The 18,560-nt window shown below is 38.6% G+C and overlaps 2 protein-coding genes and 1 long non-coding RNA gene across 9 annotated transcripts in view; 1 reads left to right on the forward strand and 2 right to left on the reverse strand.

The window, feature by feature from the left end:
• The window catches only part of LOC139808655 (uncharacterized), a 37,782-nt gene extending 25,402 nt beyond the window's left edge, over positions 1 to 12,380 (reverse strand). Inside the window, exon 1 of the long non-coding RNA XR_011730920.1 lies at positions 11,458 to 12,380. This is a non-coding gene — a long non-coding RNA (uncharacterized lncRNA). The remainder of the gene's footprint in view (positions 1 to 11,457) is intronic.
• Positions 1 to 18,560, forward strand: part of LOC139808652 (nucleolysin TIAR) — a 524,179-nt gene that overhangs the window by 110,256 nt on the left and 395,363 nt on the right. The window contains exons 1-2 of one of the 7 annotated variants that reach the window (XM_071770865.1): positions 12,380 to 13,968; positions 14,282 to 14,591. The exons of 5 other annotated variants lie outside the window; for them this stretch is intronic. In XM_071770865.1, the coding sequence (XP_071626966.1) occupies positions 14,340 to 14,591 (252 nt within the window). In that variant the 5' untranslated portion in view covers positions 12,380 to 13,968; positions 14,282 to 14,339. Of the gene's footprint in view, positions 1 to 12,379; positions 14,592 to 18,560 lie in introns of those variants that run through there. One more of the 7 variants, XM_071770871.1, reaches the window with a different exon arrangement.
• Positions 15,572 to 18,560, reverse strand: part of LOC139808654 (uncharacterized) — a 108,989-nt gene continuing 106,000 nt past the window's right edge. Inside the window, exon 5 of the mRNA XM_071770872.1 lies at positions 15,572 to 16,145. Within this exon, the coding sequence (XP_071626973.1) occupies positions 16,072 to 16,145 (74 nt within the window). The 3' untranslated portion in view covers positions 15,572 to 16,071. The remainder of the gene's footprint in view (positions 16,146 to 18,560) is intronic.

Raw genomic sequence — 18,560 nt, forward strand, 5'->3', positions numbered from 1 at the left:
TATTTTGATACTATAGGATTCTTTTGTAATAGAATGAGAACTTTGTTGATCCGCCGCAAATCCCGATCATACGAATTCGCAACATAATATTAACGATTGCGTTCGCGTGCAGCGAACGCGAAGAAAGCACGGTCATTGCGCTTCGTTTCACGAGTCATTTGTCCCACGACGAGTACTTCGTTCGTCGCAGGTCTCGCATCCTCGCATGATGTAAATGGTGGGACGTCGTTTAACCGAATAGCTTTATTTACTCATCTCTATCGTAACGCAAGCGGGTGCTGCATGTATCGTATCGGTGGAAAAGTGGAGGAAGGTATTCCCGCGCCGCGCGTGAAAAGAAAGGGACGATAGGGGATGGTATGGATGCGAAGAGAGATGCGACGACAACGAGGCTGGATACGGGGGACGGATGCGATATATCTACGACGAGTCGACTTGATTAATTGTATATTTATGTATCAGCCCACTTAACCGAGCCGGTAGCTTTCTTCGCAAGCCCCGACCTGCCTTTCGTGGGCCCTTCCCCCCCCCCCCCGGCTTTTGTGCGACGTGGAATTCCGCCTTGTCTTAACGTTGAAATAATGCAGGCGAAATAAGGTCGGCTAAAATGTTTAGAGAACTAAGCGCGGCACCGGACCTTAAATCACCGCGCGACGACGTCTCCCTTTTCTCTCCCGCTCGCTCACAACCTTTTCCATCTTCCTCTCCCGTTTGCCACTTCTCCCTGCTTCTCTTTCCCCGGCTCCTTCTCGCCATCTCTCTTGTCCCTTGCTCTTCTTTGTTTCTGTACCAGCCATCTCCTTCCATCTCCATGCCATGCCTTCCCTCGCAACCGAGACCGATTCGAACTTTAAAAAGCTTCACGAGTCCCGAGCGTAAACTTTCCCCGTTCTTGATTCGTGAGGCATTAGCGGCTGGATACAAAAATTAATTAAGGATGGTGTTCTGCGCAGCACACAAATCGAAATGCTAAAGCTCTTTTCATCATTATTGACTGTTACATTTATCGCCAACTTGCTTTGTGCTCTGACAACTAAGACACCTATGGGAATAAAGATTCAGTTTTTACAGATTGTAGAAAGATATCATGTATATATAATATGTGATATACTATTATATATTTTAAAATTCTATATATTGCAATATTTTTTACATTTTATAATTAATTTTAAAAGTTTAATATTGTAACTATAATAAATATCAAAAATATCATATTAATAGATATGTATAATTTTAAAATAGTTTTTGTTATGTGTTAGTTATTCATATTACAGTAAAATTGTCTCTATTTAATTATACATATATAGCACATAAAATTAAAATATAATAATAAATAAATTATAATTATATGTTCTTCTTTGAAATAATAAATAGGATTATCATTGAATCAGAAGAAATCATGTTGAAACACAAAACATTCAATACAAAAAACAGAATCATTATTTTGCGACTGTGTACTATTTTAAAATACAACTTGAAAACTTTGGATAAAATAAAAATTATTGCGCTTTGTGATAGTGTCTTCAGGAGTGCAAGAAAAAAAGATTTCGGTATGAAATTCAGGATCCATCTTAGTTTTCGGAGTTTTCGAGTGGGGTACGTTCGGAAAAGAGATTCCAGAGGAGATTACGAAAACCGTTTCGGGACGAACGGAATCATCGTGCTTCTTGGAGCTCGCGGAGATATCTACGGAGAAAAAGGATTCCACTGTGGACTACTGAGAAGAAGGTACTAGGAGAGATAGAGAGAGAAAGAGAGAGAGAGAGATTGCAGCGTGGCACGCGTCGCTTAGCGCGAATTCCAGAACGGACGAGGAACGAGAGGAGGTGAGTCGGATGGCAAACGAATCGTTTAGGATTCCACGCGGTATCTTTCAACTTTTTCGTTCAGTCTCTGCTTCTCTCGAGAAAACAGTCTTGTCGCGCTTGCAGGATTTATAAGTCATCCCGTTCTCCGCGTCGTATTATTGAAGACGACGAATTCCGTGAATATCATACAGCATGATTGCCGTATAGACGAAGATGGGGCGTAACAGAATTTTACTATAATTTATTTGTTCGACTCGAAATCATTAAGTAAGATAAAGATATACGTGTTCTGTAACTGAATAAACATTTCAATATACGTATTTTTACAAAAGTAATTCTATGAAGTACTTAGCTTGTAAAAAGAATAAATAGCAACTAGTTACCTTTGAAGCGGCGGCAAATTTACGTTACCTTTTATAAGTAACGCTTCAAAGTTTACTTTATTCTAGCTTTAGCAAACTTCCTTCATCTTGACTTTCATAATTTCCAGATGAGTTAATTACCGTCTACTTGTGTACACTTCTAGCAGATCTTAATTCGCTCTTGATTTACTCGCGCAATTTGATAATATCAAGCAGGAATATATATACGTGTGCGGAAATGTTCCATTTGATGCCATCAACAGCCATGGGCTCTTCCTCGTTCTAATAATTTCGATCACTATTACGACTGAGCGTTGATCTCTGCCTGCATTTGACACATCACATTTAATATGACATTTAATAATTTTCACATATAATTGAGATTGTCGAATATTCATTGCCGAATATTAGTCAGGAAAATTTTTATTTTTTATGCATACTTTAATTATAATTCTTGTAAATAAAATTTTCATAAGTTTGTTATTTAATCTAATCAATTGTTGATAGATTTATATCTATACTTGACAATAAAGGCAGTTATAATATAATACAACTAACTTAATATTAAAATAATTAGAATAATATTAAAAAATACTTAGAAAACTTAAAATTAATAACAATAATAAAAAGTATTTAGCTATAGACAAATATGCATAATATATAATAACATATATAATAATATAATATTGTATATAATAACTACCTAAATTTATTTAAACTCAACCTAATTAAATTATTTATTACTATCATAATTATTCTTATTTTTTTATATATGTAGGGAAAAAAATCAGTAAACCAAATATAGACTTTAATGTAATTTATATTATATTAAATTATATAATTTGATATTCCATTAATCAAAAAACATAATGGTACAATATAAAATCGTTTTATTTACGCTAATGGATAATTTCTGTCATTGCATTTTTCATGTTTGTATAATAAATACGAACACAATTGCGCGCTGAATGCATTATTTACGTTTTCAAAAATATCATTTACCGGCGAGTATTTTACGATGAAATATTTCATGAGGCAGAAGAGTTATCGTAAAACCACAAGAGCATCTGCACGTTATGGATTACGAATCCGCACGCATAGAAATGGCTACAATTTCAAGTTATTAATTATGCGAGTCTAACTCGCAGTTAATGGTAATGAATCTGTTATCATGAATTCTGTACGCTGTGTATATATAAGTTATAAGCAATATACTGTACTTCTAATTCGAATATTAAAATGTCTTGCAGTGAATATGACATGGTGTTAATTATTATACATCTGACAAGAAGACAAATATTAAATGTTAACAAAAATTGAATACTTATTGCTTTATGCAAAAATAGATTCAATAAATAAAAATGTCGACAAATCAATGAGAATGCAATCAGTAAACGGTTAATCGACGATTGCATTAAAACAAATTGTTTAAGTTGTAGCAATTTCGGGTCCCCGATGGCTAATATCCGGATAATGAAACGAGGTGCTTTCGTCTCATCGGACTCAAGGAGGGTGAGAGAACAGAGGGATGGAATAAGGGCGTGAAGGCGAAGAGCGCAAGGTTGGAAAATGTGAAATCAGTCGCGACGAAAAGCGACTGATAAAACAATAAAAGAGTATTAAAAGTTAATTTAAAAGAATGATGTAAAAGATTAAAACGTAATTCATATTTATCACGTAATGTCACGACGTCATTAGATGACTGGATAAATAATACAATAAAAAAAAACATTTTATTAAATTAGCTTTATTATTCTATTATTCGTATTAATAATTTTCAAACATATGCAACTATCTACAACTCATATATGTATATAATATACATTTTAATCCGGTTCCTATAAATATTTTTAATACAATAATAAAAATTTATATCGTTCTCTCTCTCTCTCTCTTTCTCTCTCTCTTTCTCTCTCTCTCTCTCAAACATTTATATATATTTTAATTAGATCTCATATCAATTATAGTTGCGCGAATTTATTTTTTTTTTATTATTTAATTAAAAGTATAAAAAGGTTAAAAGGTTAAAAGGTAAAAATATATAAAAAGGTTAAAAGTATAAAAAGAGTAAATCACATGAATTTATTGACAAAAATCAAGATGGTTATAAATTTTAAATTTAAAAAACATATTTACAAGTTTAATATTTAACTAGAAGGAAAAACGATAATCTCTCAGCATTACCGGAAGTAACGAAAGAAATTGTGTCGAGACTGTCATTTGTTAAGTCGCAGACAGGAATCGAAATCGCACTTCGAAACTGCTCATTGCGAAACGCGGTTGAGGCGAGTCTTGTAAGTATACTTGACTTAATTTTCATTCACGGGGCATTCCACGCCGGCAGGAATTTCAAACCATTAAGCACTCGCTATCTTTCGGCGAGTTCGCCTTGCGTAACATAAAGAGAACGCTTATAAACGTGGTCTACGCGATAGTTAGAACTGTACGCACCCTCTCACACCCGCTCGCTTTCTTCTGTGCCGCTACTACCCCTTTTGAACGAGACTTCCTTCTCAACGGTTCACAACCGACACCCTCCCACCTCTCTGCACTCGATGCCAAACCGCCTACCAACCTCTCCCCCTCTCACCATCCTCGTGTCAGAATTATTCCGTATAATTATATTCGTTTCGGAACGACACCCTCGGGGCTCGAAATTGAAATTAAGCTTTCTTGCTTTTACACGGATGAAAGAGAGAGAGAGAGAGAGAGAGAGAGAGAGAGAGAGAGAGAGAGAGAGAGAGAGAGAGAGGACGGAAAGAATGAAGGGCAGAAAGAGATGAGCGGATACGAAGACGGAGAGAGATCGTGCAGCAAGAGCGGTGGGAGAGATTTCTCTCGCGTCTTCTCCGCGACGAGGCCGACTACGGTTTTCTGTAGCCGCGAGCTAAGGCTCCGTTCCCTGCCCTTAGCTCCTGTTTTTCCGCTTGCCCTACCTCCAAATCCGCACGTCTTAATCTTCCCTGGAATTTCGGCGCTCTCCCTCCGGCTATGCAAAGGACTTTACCGAGGGGTCGACCGTTCGTCATGCTCTTCTACGTATCCAGAAATAAGATGTCTATATTACGCACCCAATTTTGTATTTTCCGCTGTGAATTTTGATCATGCGATCTGCGATTTCATGGACTTATTCGCGATTTTGCAAGCATATTATCTGAGTTTTATAATGTTACGGTAAATTAATATGACGATGTTAACATTACATATATTTCATTGTATTATTTAGTAATTAATGGCTGTTATATAGTTGTTGCTTACTTTATTATTAAAATCTATTAATTATTTCCAGCGATTTGCGTAATATTTGAGCATAATAATTTTCAATTTCCTCACCGTGCTTGATATCTATCAAATGGCTAAGGAAATTATTTTATTGTTTTTCATATTTGTCTACTTAATACTTAATACATGAAGTGTTCGTGCATTACTTGAGAGAAATCATTGGACTCTGAAATGAATATACTCAAATACATTCCAAACTTTTTATGCTGGCAATTTTTTTATTCTTCTTTCGACAGTCTTCTCCTTTGATTGCCTCGCTTCCTTCGCTTGGGTTTTTAGCAAAACACGTTTAAGCTCGCAATTATTTAAGGTAGTTCACGGTTTTCGTACTGCAAAACAAGACCGCGGAGACAGAAACTAGTAGCGGGAAACTGGCGACTGTTGCTGCTACTTCTTGCTGATCCTATTTTATCGTGGTATATTGTTGCATGCTGTACTAATGTCATGCGGTTATGAAGGATAGAATGCCATAACTTTGAGCACGCTTTAATGGTACCTTAAACTCGTTACTTATTTTATTACGGTGCGATCTTAATACGATCACCGAGATATTAAATAAATTAATAATATTAGTATCGTACAAAAGTTTTTCTTCCATTTAAAACATGTCTTATCTCATTACGTAAAATGCGGTAATTAATAATGCTTAATTTGTAGAATAATAATTCGCATACTCATTTTACAGAATAATTATAGTAATAAATATATAATTTATGAAACAATTTGTATACTCATTATGTCGTAATAATTAATTAATAATTAGATAATATATATAGCATAAAATATCCCTCCTTTGTAATTGTTTCACATTCATGACTTACACTTTTATCGTTCACAATTATAATTGGCTAGAAATTATGAGAGCTGTACACAAGGGATTATTATTAATTGCAAAAGCGACTTTTACTTCTCGTTGCATATTGACTAAACAGTGAGATTTGTAGCGTTGGCATAGGTTGCACTTTGTTTTCAATGAATGCGACTATAGCGATCGTGGTAGCCCCCAACGCAGTTTCCTGCTGATCAGCAGAAATTAGCATAGTCAATTTATGTTGGTCTATAAATAACATGTTTATCGTTATAATTTATGTGCATCGCGATGTGCCCTATCGACATTTACGCAAAGCGAGTTTTAGGTCAGAAAAAAGACGAATGTGTTTTATTCCGCGTTGTATATATAGACGCACACATAATAATATTTTGATTAAGCTTTAAAATGACAGAAAACTGTTCAATCATTTAAAAAAACTGTAATCAATTTGTAAGAACATACGCTTTCTTTTTTTTTAAATTAAAATTTAGAACTTATTAACTATGCTTATTGATATTTTTCTGATATGTGTTTGTTGATTTAAAGAAACAGTCAAAGATATAATCAGTATATCGAAAATTGATAAAATATATATAAATAGCTGTTTTAATAAAATCGTTAAATATATATATAGTTCAAAGTCGCATCAGCAGCGAATCGGGGATGAAGATAAAATCGCAATATATTACTGTTTTTTCACCGCATGCGTCAGCAATTGATAAAATCAAATGTTAATCAAGATTTTATGCGTAAATTCTATATAATATGTATTACTTGAATGCATATAGGTTTGAAAATATTGTGTAAATTAAATATGTCATTGGTTAATGTATATTTCTATAGCGATTCTTAGGCGAAAATTGCATTAATATCTTTGTAAATATAATATAATGCTTGCAATCAACTTACTCACGTATTGATATTAACACAAGCGTACATTCAGTATGTTAATCAGTATATGTCTGCGAAATTTCCCTGAGAGAGAAGATAAAATATGTGTTTCATCAGAAAGTTCATAAATGGAGGCGTACAAGTTCTATACTCCTTTATGGCGGACCTATATGGAAAGTTATACTGTGTTCGCTGTCAAGTTAGAACGCTCTCTCGTCTGGAAAGCGATCTGTCGCGTCTATCAGGAATATGTCGTGAGGCCGCGTATAATGGCCGAAAAGACCTGGTTAACTGCAAAATTGTGCCGCGGTCTCTCGTGGAATTGCGTTGACTCGCGTTTACGCACAATCGATGCATCTCCATCCCTCAGCTCGCCGTCGTCTCTGCGTGTTTGTAATTGCACACGCGATCACGATGTACATGCACACGCCTACGTACGTGAGTGCGGATTCGGAAAACACGAGAGAGAGAGAGAGAGAAGGGGGGGGAGATGGAAGGAGGAGAGGCAGAGAGGATGCGTGGACCGAGCTTTCTCTCACGTGCGAGTGCGAGCGGTGCAAGCGAAATAGGAGCGTACGATATGCAGCCATTTGCATACATATAGGGTCATTATAAATATACCGACTCCCTACAGCCGTGTCTCTCCATCGTCCAGCCCATCAGGAGCAGAGGCCGCTCGCGAACTGTCCGATTGCTCCGCTTATCCGTTATTGCGCCCGTCGACTTTGCTGTCACCACCTCTGCGCTTCGGGACGTTCCCAGGTCTCGGCGGTCGTTCCGGCTCTGAACAAGCGTTTTTCATGGATATTATAGCGGCTGCGGTACTTTCCTGCGCGAAACACATCCGGTGAGATTGCACGGCACACCGGCTGAAGTGTTAATTACGGCGTTATCGCCGCCAGAAGCCACGTTTGTTTGTTGTGCATTTCTTGGTGGATTTCACGGCGACACCGTTGCGAAATGTTTCGGATGATATTCTCGCGAAATATCCGATGAGAGGGACCCTTAGATATCCGGATAAACGCTATATGGATTAATTATTTTATATACGAGATTATTAAATTTGATAATTTGTTAATGTACAATTATAATTGCACATTTTTGTTCCTTAATAATTTCTGATATGTAGAAATAACTGTTAAAATATTTTGTGTATACATATAACAAACTTTATTCCCATTTCACTTATAAACTAAAAAAAAAAAAAAAAGATTTATAGACAGACATAAGTCGCGTTTTAATACAAATAATATTCTGCATTTTTTATCATATCGTTGCCAGTGTATCGATTATGGTGCAAAAAATACCTCAGCAATGCACAAGTGTAAACACACATATTGCCGTGCGGCCGACGCACGCACGCGATACGTCGTCCTCGATTATCCGCAACTCGGCAAAGTCGATAAGGGCCTTCCCATGCGAAAGCGATAAGTGCGAATCGCTTTGCAGGCGTGGACAGAGAAAAAAAAAAGAGAAGAATCACAAAGCATCGACAAGCGGATGTAACGACTGCGCTCGCATGACATGTGAAAAACTTCCTAATGGCGCGTCTACCTCCGCGTATTATCGCGGCCTTTGGGAGACGCGGAAAAATATCTCTTGACGCCGAAGCGACCGTAATCTTGCAACGGCTGCGTTATAACGCAGACGATGGTACGGGCGCGCTGCTTGCGCGGGTGCATCCTATTAACATATTCACCAGCAACGAGTAGTAAACTCTTTTCTCCCGCGTACGCGGGCACGAAACGGGCGCTATAAATGGTACGTTGATGGGTTTGCGCCGGGCGCGTCAACGCTTGCGCCCCGAGTTAGGGGTAGATGCGCATTACAAATGCTAATGAGGAAGCGCATAGTAGATGTTCCGCATAGAATACATTACCGTCTCGTTCCTCAGTCATTAGCCACGAAAATACGAAATTTCCTGGGCGCAGTGTGTACACCGTATCTATCGTGCTTCGCGAGCCTGCTCGTTGATGGCGACCCGATGGAAGACCACCGACCGCGGGCGCTCTGAATTATAGATGAGTCGCGAATCGCATTTAAAGTCTTTACAATTGTCGACTTTGCCTTCGTTGATCTGCGCCACTATATTTCTCCTTTGCTTCCCAATGACAGTGGATATTTGATCAGAGAGAGTATTGTGATGGAGGAAACTATGTTTCACATTGTTTCACTATTTTTTATCTGTATAATATATTCATGTAGAACAAAACTAAGGCAATAAACCCTTAATACAAAGGAGAAGAAGTTTATCTGAATTATCTATGTAAAAAGTATTTTATAAATTTTATTCAGTAAGTAATAGATAGTAAAGTTTTATGCCAAAGTATTCTTTATACATTGCTTTGATAATTACATTGCATAGTACCGTTTTGGTACTGTAAGTAATTGAAAATATATTATTATATATTATCCTATGTTTGGTATAATTATAAAACATTATTTTATTATTTCATTCGCGAATACGAACAATTAATAAACGTTCTATAAAAAAATATTAGCGATTCGTTCAGTAATTATTAGTTTTGAAAAGAGGAAATTTCCGGAAGTGTGGATGGTAAACGCTGCGAGATTGCGAGGGTGGTCCGACGGGAATTTATTGATGAATTAATTACAAGCATGTGCGTGATTCCTTCTACGACGATAACCGCCAGCAATTTTTAATTAACACGTGCGACAAAGGGAGCCAAATGACCAGTGCTGATCGATTCATCGGCATGGTAACCACATGCCTTTGGTTACACTTTTCTCTTAGCGAACTAATACAAAAGTGAGGAGAAAAATATTCATATATACTTTCGTCGAGATTCTTTCATAATAGAATAAGGCACCTTATTTATAATACTGAAATTTTTTATTTTTTAAATATTAATTTAGTGCATAATTATTTATAGTCAATATAAGAATAGCAAATTTCGAAATTAAGACTCCAACGTAATAGAGACACTGGCTTCATTATTGTGTAATAAATAATCATCCATTCTCCGACACGAGGGATATCGCTGGAACTTAGCGTAATGTAAGTCTATCAAAAAAGACACCGGGAATCCGTGCTACGTTAAAAAGACAAGAAATCGAGTCGAACGTCAAAAAACCAAGAAGATATACATGACGACATCAGCAACGGAAGTAACGGTAACTGTTTCCGCACGAGAAACGGCGCTCTGCGCGCCCTCGGTCTCGGGATCGTCTGACCTACCCTCTCTTCCACCACTTCGAACGAAGGAAGGAACGAGCCAGACTCCTACCCTCTGCCACCCACTCGCCCCTCCAGCCTGACGAACCACCCCTCCAGTTACCGCCGCCGCCGTTGCCGCCGCCGCCGCCGCTGCCACCGCCGTCGTCGCCACCACCACCGCGATACATTGCGATACAGGGTTCTTGTCTCCACGCTGCCTACCTACGTGCAGGACCAGCGCTCCACCAAATCCATAGTCCATTACACTCTAGTCTACGAGACGCCGCGTCACACCACCGCTCCGTATCCGCCTATTCATCCGCCATTATCATTTTTTTATCCATCGCTTGTAACACCGTGACACTTTTTCCCCTCTCACCGTCACGCCAACACCGATACAAACGCCGGTCGCATAAACACAACACAATATCAGGACGCACGCGTACAAACAACCACGCTTACGAACCGATACGCGCCCCCCTCGTCGTCGTTCTTCGGCGCCCGCTCGTGAGAGACCTTGCTCTGAAAACGGAAAGGCGTTTTTTTCGCGAAAGTGACATTTTTCGGCAGTGCGTGACGGCAAGTTCGACAATTGTGACAGGTGCTTCAAGTGCGTATGCTCAAGTGATTGTTTTGGTGCGAGGCAACGTGAGATCCTTCCAGAAAATACGCGTTATCAAATTGAAATCCGCCCGTAGAATAGTGCTCGTGCCCGACGGCCGAACGTCTTTTATGGCCTAGCGAGGAATACGAGAATCCGTGAGATTTCTAGTGACACTGTCGATCCGAAACCTATTAATTAACGTTGATCTTGATTAACCCGCTAAAATTATTCAAGTTCTTTCGATCATTGTGAGACAGGAAAATATTATCAAAATAAATTTCGCTTAGATATCTGGTGAAGAATCCCCGGTATATCAAGAACGATTTATTTTACATCCTTAGAAATTGAATAACAAACGCTGATTGATATCTGGTTTGTACCTATCGAGATAAAAGGATATTTTGAAGCAGCTGCGACAATCTCTGGATAATTCGATTGACAGGATAAGCGCGCACCTGATACTCCACGCAGTCTCTCGTATACATCTCGACTTCTTCTCATCGTTTAATCGATTTACTCACCGAATCGTGTTCCACCCTTTTGTCTTGATTACTTGCTGGTATATATCTCGCCGCAACACGATTAAATTTCTAAGCGCACACAAGCGACGACGTTTATCCAATTCGAACATCTTTTCCTAGAAGCGAGAAGTGATATCTTTACGGTAGCAGACGCGCTCCCTCGTTACTATCAACTTCCGTGTTAATATATAAATAAAAGTCAGCCTTGATATTCCGGGAATTTGCGTGTTTGCGGACGCGCGGGGCGCTTACTTAAAATTCACAGCGTCGGGATTTCATAAAAAACTTCGGGCGCGACGTTGACAACGAGACGCAGGGTGAAAGTAGTTGAACTCAAGCTAGTACGAGCCACGTGAAACTGGTCGCTACCTCGCCGGGCCGCAGAGATCCTGGAGGCTTGAAAGCCCCTGGTTTCCCGCGCACAGCAAGAGCGAAGCACACACAACCACCCCAACCAACCAACCGACGAGTCGACCCACCGCCACCAACCCCTACACACAACAACCCAACGAAGCATCCCCCACTCTGAATCGCACAACAGCCTGAGCGGAAGTGCTAGTCAGTCGGCGAGCGACCTTCCAACATTACGGGTTAGGTTCCCTCTTTTTCCACCCGTCGTGTCTTTAACCTCATTTGTACGATCGCGAGGACCAGCCGCTTTGTTTGATTTACCCGTGGAAGGAAGTAGAGAAAGTCGCCGCAATTAAGGGTGTTAATCCTCTTACAAAGATCGGAAGTAACCGCCGCTTTTTATTTCACGTGTCATTCGCGCGGCAATAACGTTTAACTAGATTTCTATGATCCATACCTGTCATACCTGAAAGATATTTAAGGCAGCGTTATAGAGAAAAGAAAGAAAAGAAAAAGAAGGTGCTATTTGAACGATCAGTGATTAATCGTTCTTCCAATTGTGCGTGTACCGCGAACCTCGTGTCTTCTCCCGCAACACGTTTGTAAGCGAATATCTTCGTGCGACGCGTGCGACTGCGAGTGTTGTTCACCATAGTCTGATCATCATCAGGAAGATTTTAATAGGTTTTAACGAATAACATAACAAAATTGCAAATTGAGAAATACGTACGGTAGACACATATGCTGCAGTATCTTCAATTATAAAGCGGGAACACACGTTTTATGACTTACATTGTCGAATCAACCTGACATAGGGCGCTTGGACAGATTGCTTCGTTACAGACTGCTGAGACTGAAACATATGCTCCGCCGACTACTAGGAAGACATCGTCAGTTTGCCGGTTTATACAATGCGATGAAACGTGTTCAACAGTTGTACTGTCACAAACGAAATAACGATTAAGTTTCAAAGCCCGTTGTCCGTCAATTTAATATTTCATTATTGCTGATGCTACGGTTTGTCTCGAGTATTTACTGTAAAGGAAAGAAATAATTTTTTTGACAGAAAAATATATTGCGGACTTTTTTAATTGCGGTGACGTATTACACACAGAAATCTATATTTTGCAATCCACAACCGTACCGGCACTCGCACTGATATAGATCATCCAAGTCGACCACGTGGCCGTGAAGTGAGCGTCGACTGTGCCAAGAGTATGCGGTAAACACATCCCACGGGGGACGAGATTCGATAAAATCTAACATATTTCTCAAAAACATTTCCTAGAAAATCGTGACAAACGTGAAAGGCAGTTCTCAACACGATCGCATCGTTCGTGTGGTAAATAGCGGTGTTATAATCGGTGTCAATAGAGTTTAATAACTGGAAGTATCGGCGGCTGAACCCGTTTGTTAAAACTCACATCTTTCTTTGAGACTGCAGTAAGGACTGTGATTTTCCACTGATTTGTTTAACGTAAGCAAGCCTTCCACGTGTGAGTGTCGGTATCGCGTTACATATTTAAAAAGCAAAGTCGTAGTGAAGCGATTCAAGCTTTCACCGTTGATTGTCCATCGCTCGATCCAAGAAGATTTGGAACAGATCAACGATCGGCGTTCGTCACGCGCAAGTTCGGAGTAGATCGCCCGAAGTTAACAACAAAGTAGCAAAATCCCGCCCGCAGGCAATCGTGAGTTTAAAGAGGCCCAAGTTGAGGTTGTTCAGCCCGGCTCAACGATCGACGTCAACAGGACGTATCAGCAAGCCCCCCAACAAGGAGGGTGGGTGCAGTGGTGCAGTGGTTGCCGGAGGGCCAGCGAGCTTGGGGTGGCCTCGTCCACAGGCGCCTTGGCACCGAGCGCACCGGGCCCCGGGGCTGCGGTGGTGGGTTGCCTGGTTGGGGTGTACCCGTGTTCTCCCTCCTCCACGGGGCCCAGGGGCCCCCTAACTCATCATCTCCAGGCTATCCCGAATCAGCAACAGCCGATCGGCTGTCGTGCTTGTTGCTGCGCGCATAGCAATCACCAGCCAACTTCGGTCCAGCTTACCAGTCAGCGGGGCGGTCTATCGCTGAGGGTAGCGAGGGTGGCGTCCACCACCTCCGTCCGAGCCGCCCCCTACGCCCACCCTCAGCACCAGGGGCTGGGGCAGGAGTGCAGGTAATGATAAATCATTAAACATACATTGTAGCTTCACTTCGACACGTATTACTACCCCCCTACTACTACTACCACTAGTACCACTACCACTACTTCTACCTCTACTACTACCACTACTACCACTACTAGTGCTACTGCTACGCTTCTACTCTGCTCGTCGTCGTCGTCGGCAGTACTTGACAAAAAAGTAATATAATAAAAGTAACGATAACACGTAGTAGCACGCCGAAATTAAGAAAAAAATAAAACAAATAAAAAAAACACGGTTGATGGAGTAAAGAAAGTTACCCAAAACCAAAAACGCACGAAAAAGGTGTAGGGAGGAGACGGGGGCATTGGGTGGAGGTGGTGCGCACATCCTCGGCAGCCCGATGCTGTTCGTCCCGTTCACGGTACCCACCTTCCCTGCGACGCATCATCAGACGACTCATCCTGCGCATCAGTCGCATCATCAACAGCTGCAGGCCAACACCCAGAATCCGGTGCAGCAGCCGCAGCAGCTCACCCAGTTGAATCAGCTGAGCCATCTAAATCATCAGGGCATCGTGCCGGCGACGACCAATCAGCCGACTATACACAGCACCAGCTGTTCGCCGCAGCAACAAGCAACGACACCGAATAAGGTAAAAGATTATACGATTGCTTGGCGCGGCTATATGCAAAAGGAATGTTCCGAAAGTATCGGGGAACGTCGACTCATTTGGGAACATACATTTTGTAAATGGCTATCGTATTGTGTGGCAAATATCATAATAATAATCGTATTGCTGTATTTCGCTATATATATTAATTATGTCAAACACGCACGTTTGTATGTTTAGGAAAATAGCGCTATCATAATAGCACGCTATTACATAGATATGGAAATAATGGCTAATTATCATGTATAACATAATTATCACATAAGCAGGTCCACGTTAATCAAGCAAAATGCGTGCCGGATTTTATGAAATTTCCCCTTAGTTTTCTCTAATGCAATAAAACGCTTTCAAGTCTCTTAATAGTAACTTCAACATATCTTGTTTTATTATAACTAACTATTATATATATAGTAAAAATAAAATTACTTCCATAATTTATCAAATAATACTGCTGTAAGATGATATCAGCAATATTACTAATAGCAGTAATAAAAGAAATATTACGTGACTCTTAATATCAATGCCAGCTCAATATCAATATCACTTATTATTGCGCGCGTTTATTAAAGTTTTATTCCATAACCCGAATATCAAAAAATTAAATTTTCTTAATCAAATATAAATAATCGTCGATTATAAATAAAACAGCATTAATAAAACAATTAAGTAACAACTATCAGTTGTATATAATAATTACCACGAGCAAATATATTTCTTAACTTTAATATCTTCTTTCATGTAATTAAAACTGATATAATTTGCATATGCAGGAAATATTTGCTCTATTCTTCTCGATATAATATTTTTTTATCAAAGAAAAGATGGAATATAAAAAAATTTTAATTACGTTACATATATAATTTAGAGAATAAAATATAATAATCTAAATGTGATATATCCATGTAATTATATCCAGAGTAATTATAACCTTATCTACTTATTATATCAATTTTATTTTCGTATACCATCTCTATTTATAATTTTTACATTTAATATTTGAAAGTTGGGATATATGGGTATCAGTATAATCGTAGTAGATGCGTAGCAAGCATAAACGGACGAACTGTTTCGATCAAAATAATGTAATATCCACGTCGCGTTTAATATCGCTCGTAATATCGCGATACAAATTTCGAAGCTCACTAGCTAATAGATATTTATTAACATTGAGGCCGACAGCCACGATCTATAATCTATATAACGAGGAGAATTTCCCTTCTGGCCGTTGTACGGACCCTGAACGACCTTTTCCTCACCGGTATCGCCTATGGTGTCGGGATTGTTTCTTCATTTTTCTCACCCGCGCTTCCTCACCAGCCATGCGCTTTTATTATCCTGGCGTAGATTCAAGTCAATTTTCTTTAGCAAGCCATAACTCGCCGGAAGATTCTCCCGAGAAGTACAGCGGCTGATGCGCCATAGTACGAGCGAGGCGTTACAGTGTTGGCAGCGGGAACGCGATTTAATTCTTGAAGTCTGGCAATCCACGGGTGGTGCTTCCTTTTCCGGGGGTTCGTCTCCGTGTAGTCCTTGTAGCTGTAGCACAGTTTGGGAAAAGATCTTCAACCCTTTCCGCTTTTGGCGCCGGCAGGCCAATGAGGAGAAAATATATCGCGCGAGTTATCAATTATAATGCGCTGGACAAAAGAAATTTTTTTGTAGTAGGTATAGCTACTCTTCTAAAAAAGTATTAATATTATTTTTAAACAATTAATTTATAATATTAATTGTCTAAAAATTAAAAAATTCAATCTTTTCGTAAGTATAATAGCATATTTCTTAAAATATGAACTAAAAATGTACTATATTCTGTGAGACTGCAATTCGAGAAAGTGTAAAATTACATTTGCAACTTAAATGAAATACATATCATAAAAAGAAACCTTTTATGTTTGAAGGAAAATCTTGTTTTGAGATTTAATATCGGTGATAGAAAGATTGATATAGGCCCTAAATAAATGAAAACGTTTACGTGTATTTAACGTACGCTATGCGAAACGTTTGATCAATAAACGATGTGTGAAGTGACTCTTACGTCACTCTCTATGTATATTACGCTGAATATACTATACATCTATTTCCATTATGCCGCATATAAGTACACGTCATGTAATGCACGTGAAAATGTCGCTGACTTAATATACGTAGCGAAGTCCCCAATACACGTGCACTATTACGTGCAACGTTTACGCATTACATATGTGTATATGTACTATGTAATTTACATAACGATAATGTATACTCCGTTGTATACATGTATATGGTGTTATATATGCGCGAGGCGCGACATCCGTATGTATTACAAATTCGAAGTGTCTACACGTGACTGTAAAATGTGTATTCACGTTCTGTGTATACACACACCGCTTCTTGAACTGCACGTATAAATTTCTATAAACTAGGATACCTGAATGTGCTCAAAAGATGAAATGTTAACTTTCTACGTATACACGATTTTTGTTCAAGTAAAGTTAAAGGGCTTATTTTATACAGAATTTGTTAAAGCTGTTTGAATAGATAAGTTATTAATGTTAGGACATATTGAATATATTAAATCATTTTTTTGGTTTTATTTTTAAATATAGGTTTTGACTGTATGAATGACGATACTCTATTTCTAAATTCTACAATTACACTAATTTAAATGTAATTAATCCGTCAGGAGTCAATCCACCTTTAATTTAAAACCAGACATAAGTAGTTGTTTATAATTCATAGAGTCAGCATAGTTCCATTCTTACTCGAATACATAAAAAAGATACAATTACAAGCGCTACGCTATTATATTCTTTTAATAACACATAAGAAGAAATGCGATAACACCTGTTGCCAAGAGTGTCTACCATCAATATTTAATTATGATTTGATAGCATTATCTTTTATTGACGTAATTTATTAAGTGTGTATATTCCAATATGTTCCATAAATTTCTTACGAAATATATCTAAAGAATATGCAGACATCTCGTGTTTCACGCGCGCGAAGTTATTCTTTTTACTTACACTATAATCTCTATTATTTCCATAATGCAAAGAAATATAAGCAAGATAAACAGCACATTAAAAAACTGATACTGTTGAGCCTATATATAAATAAATTTGTACTATGTGTTACATTTAAACTTGTTAAACAGTACTTTTGTTGGATATTATAAAATACATATTATAAAAATATTATAAAACAGTGTTATTAAAAACATGCAAGCATAATTATCGCTATTGAAGGAAAATTCGTGGGGAAGTATCCCTGTAAAATAAGCGGAAGGCGCTTTCTCATCCAATAAAGGGTTACAACTTCGCAGGTAGGCCTTTACGAAAGACGCGAAGTACGAAGAGCAATGAGGGGAAGTGGGGGGAAATACCAGAATTTCTAAAGCGAAGGAAATAGCTCCTAGTGGGTGGGGACGGGAGGCAGGAAGACTTTGAGAGTTGTTCGCGTAACTTTATTAATTAAAGGCCGTTAGTCCTTGTTGCTCGATACACCTTATATAGCTGCCACGGTCATGGTTCTCTCGTACAAAGAACAAGCTTCTCGTCCTCCTTTTCCTCCCCTATGCTTCTTGGCGCCTTCGTCAACGCGCTTATCCGCGTATCGATCATCGTCACTGTCCACTATAGTAAATAGTGTTTTACGTTATTCCTCTGTATTGTCGCTTTTTCTTCGCTTGCGTAAACAATCTCCTTTAGTACATTTTAATCAGTCCTTCTCTCTTAGCTTCGTGAGATAAAATCCAAAATGTGCAATGTTTAAAATTTAGTTCTCGAATAAAATAACAATAATAATCGCAATAATCATAAAATAATATAAGTTGCTAAATAAATAATGTGTTTGACGATAATATAGCATAAAAATAAAAAATATGTTAATTACAACGTTAATACAACAAAGCGATTATCAAATTCGTATTATTTCTTGTATAAATACATTCTGTTATATGTTAGTAAGCTGCAA

The sequence above is a fragment of the Temnothorax longispinosus genome, chromosome 2 (assembly GCF_030848805.1).
Source record: "Temnothorax longispinosus isolate EJ_2023e chromosome 2, Tlon_JGU_v1, whole genome shotgun sequence".
Lineage (NCBI taxonomy): Eukaryota > Metazoa > Arthropoda > Insecta > Hymenoptera > Formicidae > Temnothorax > Temnothorax longispinosus.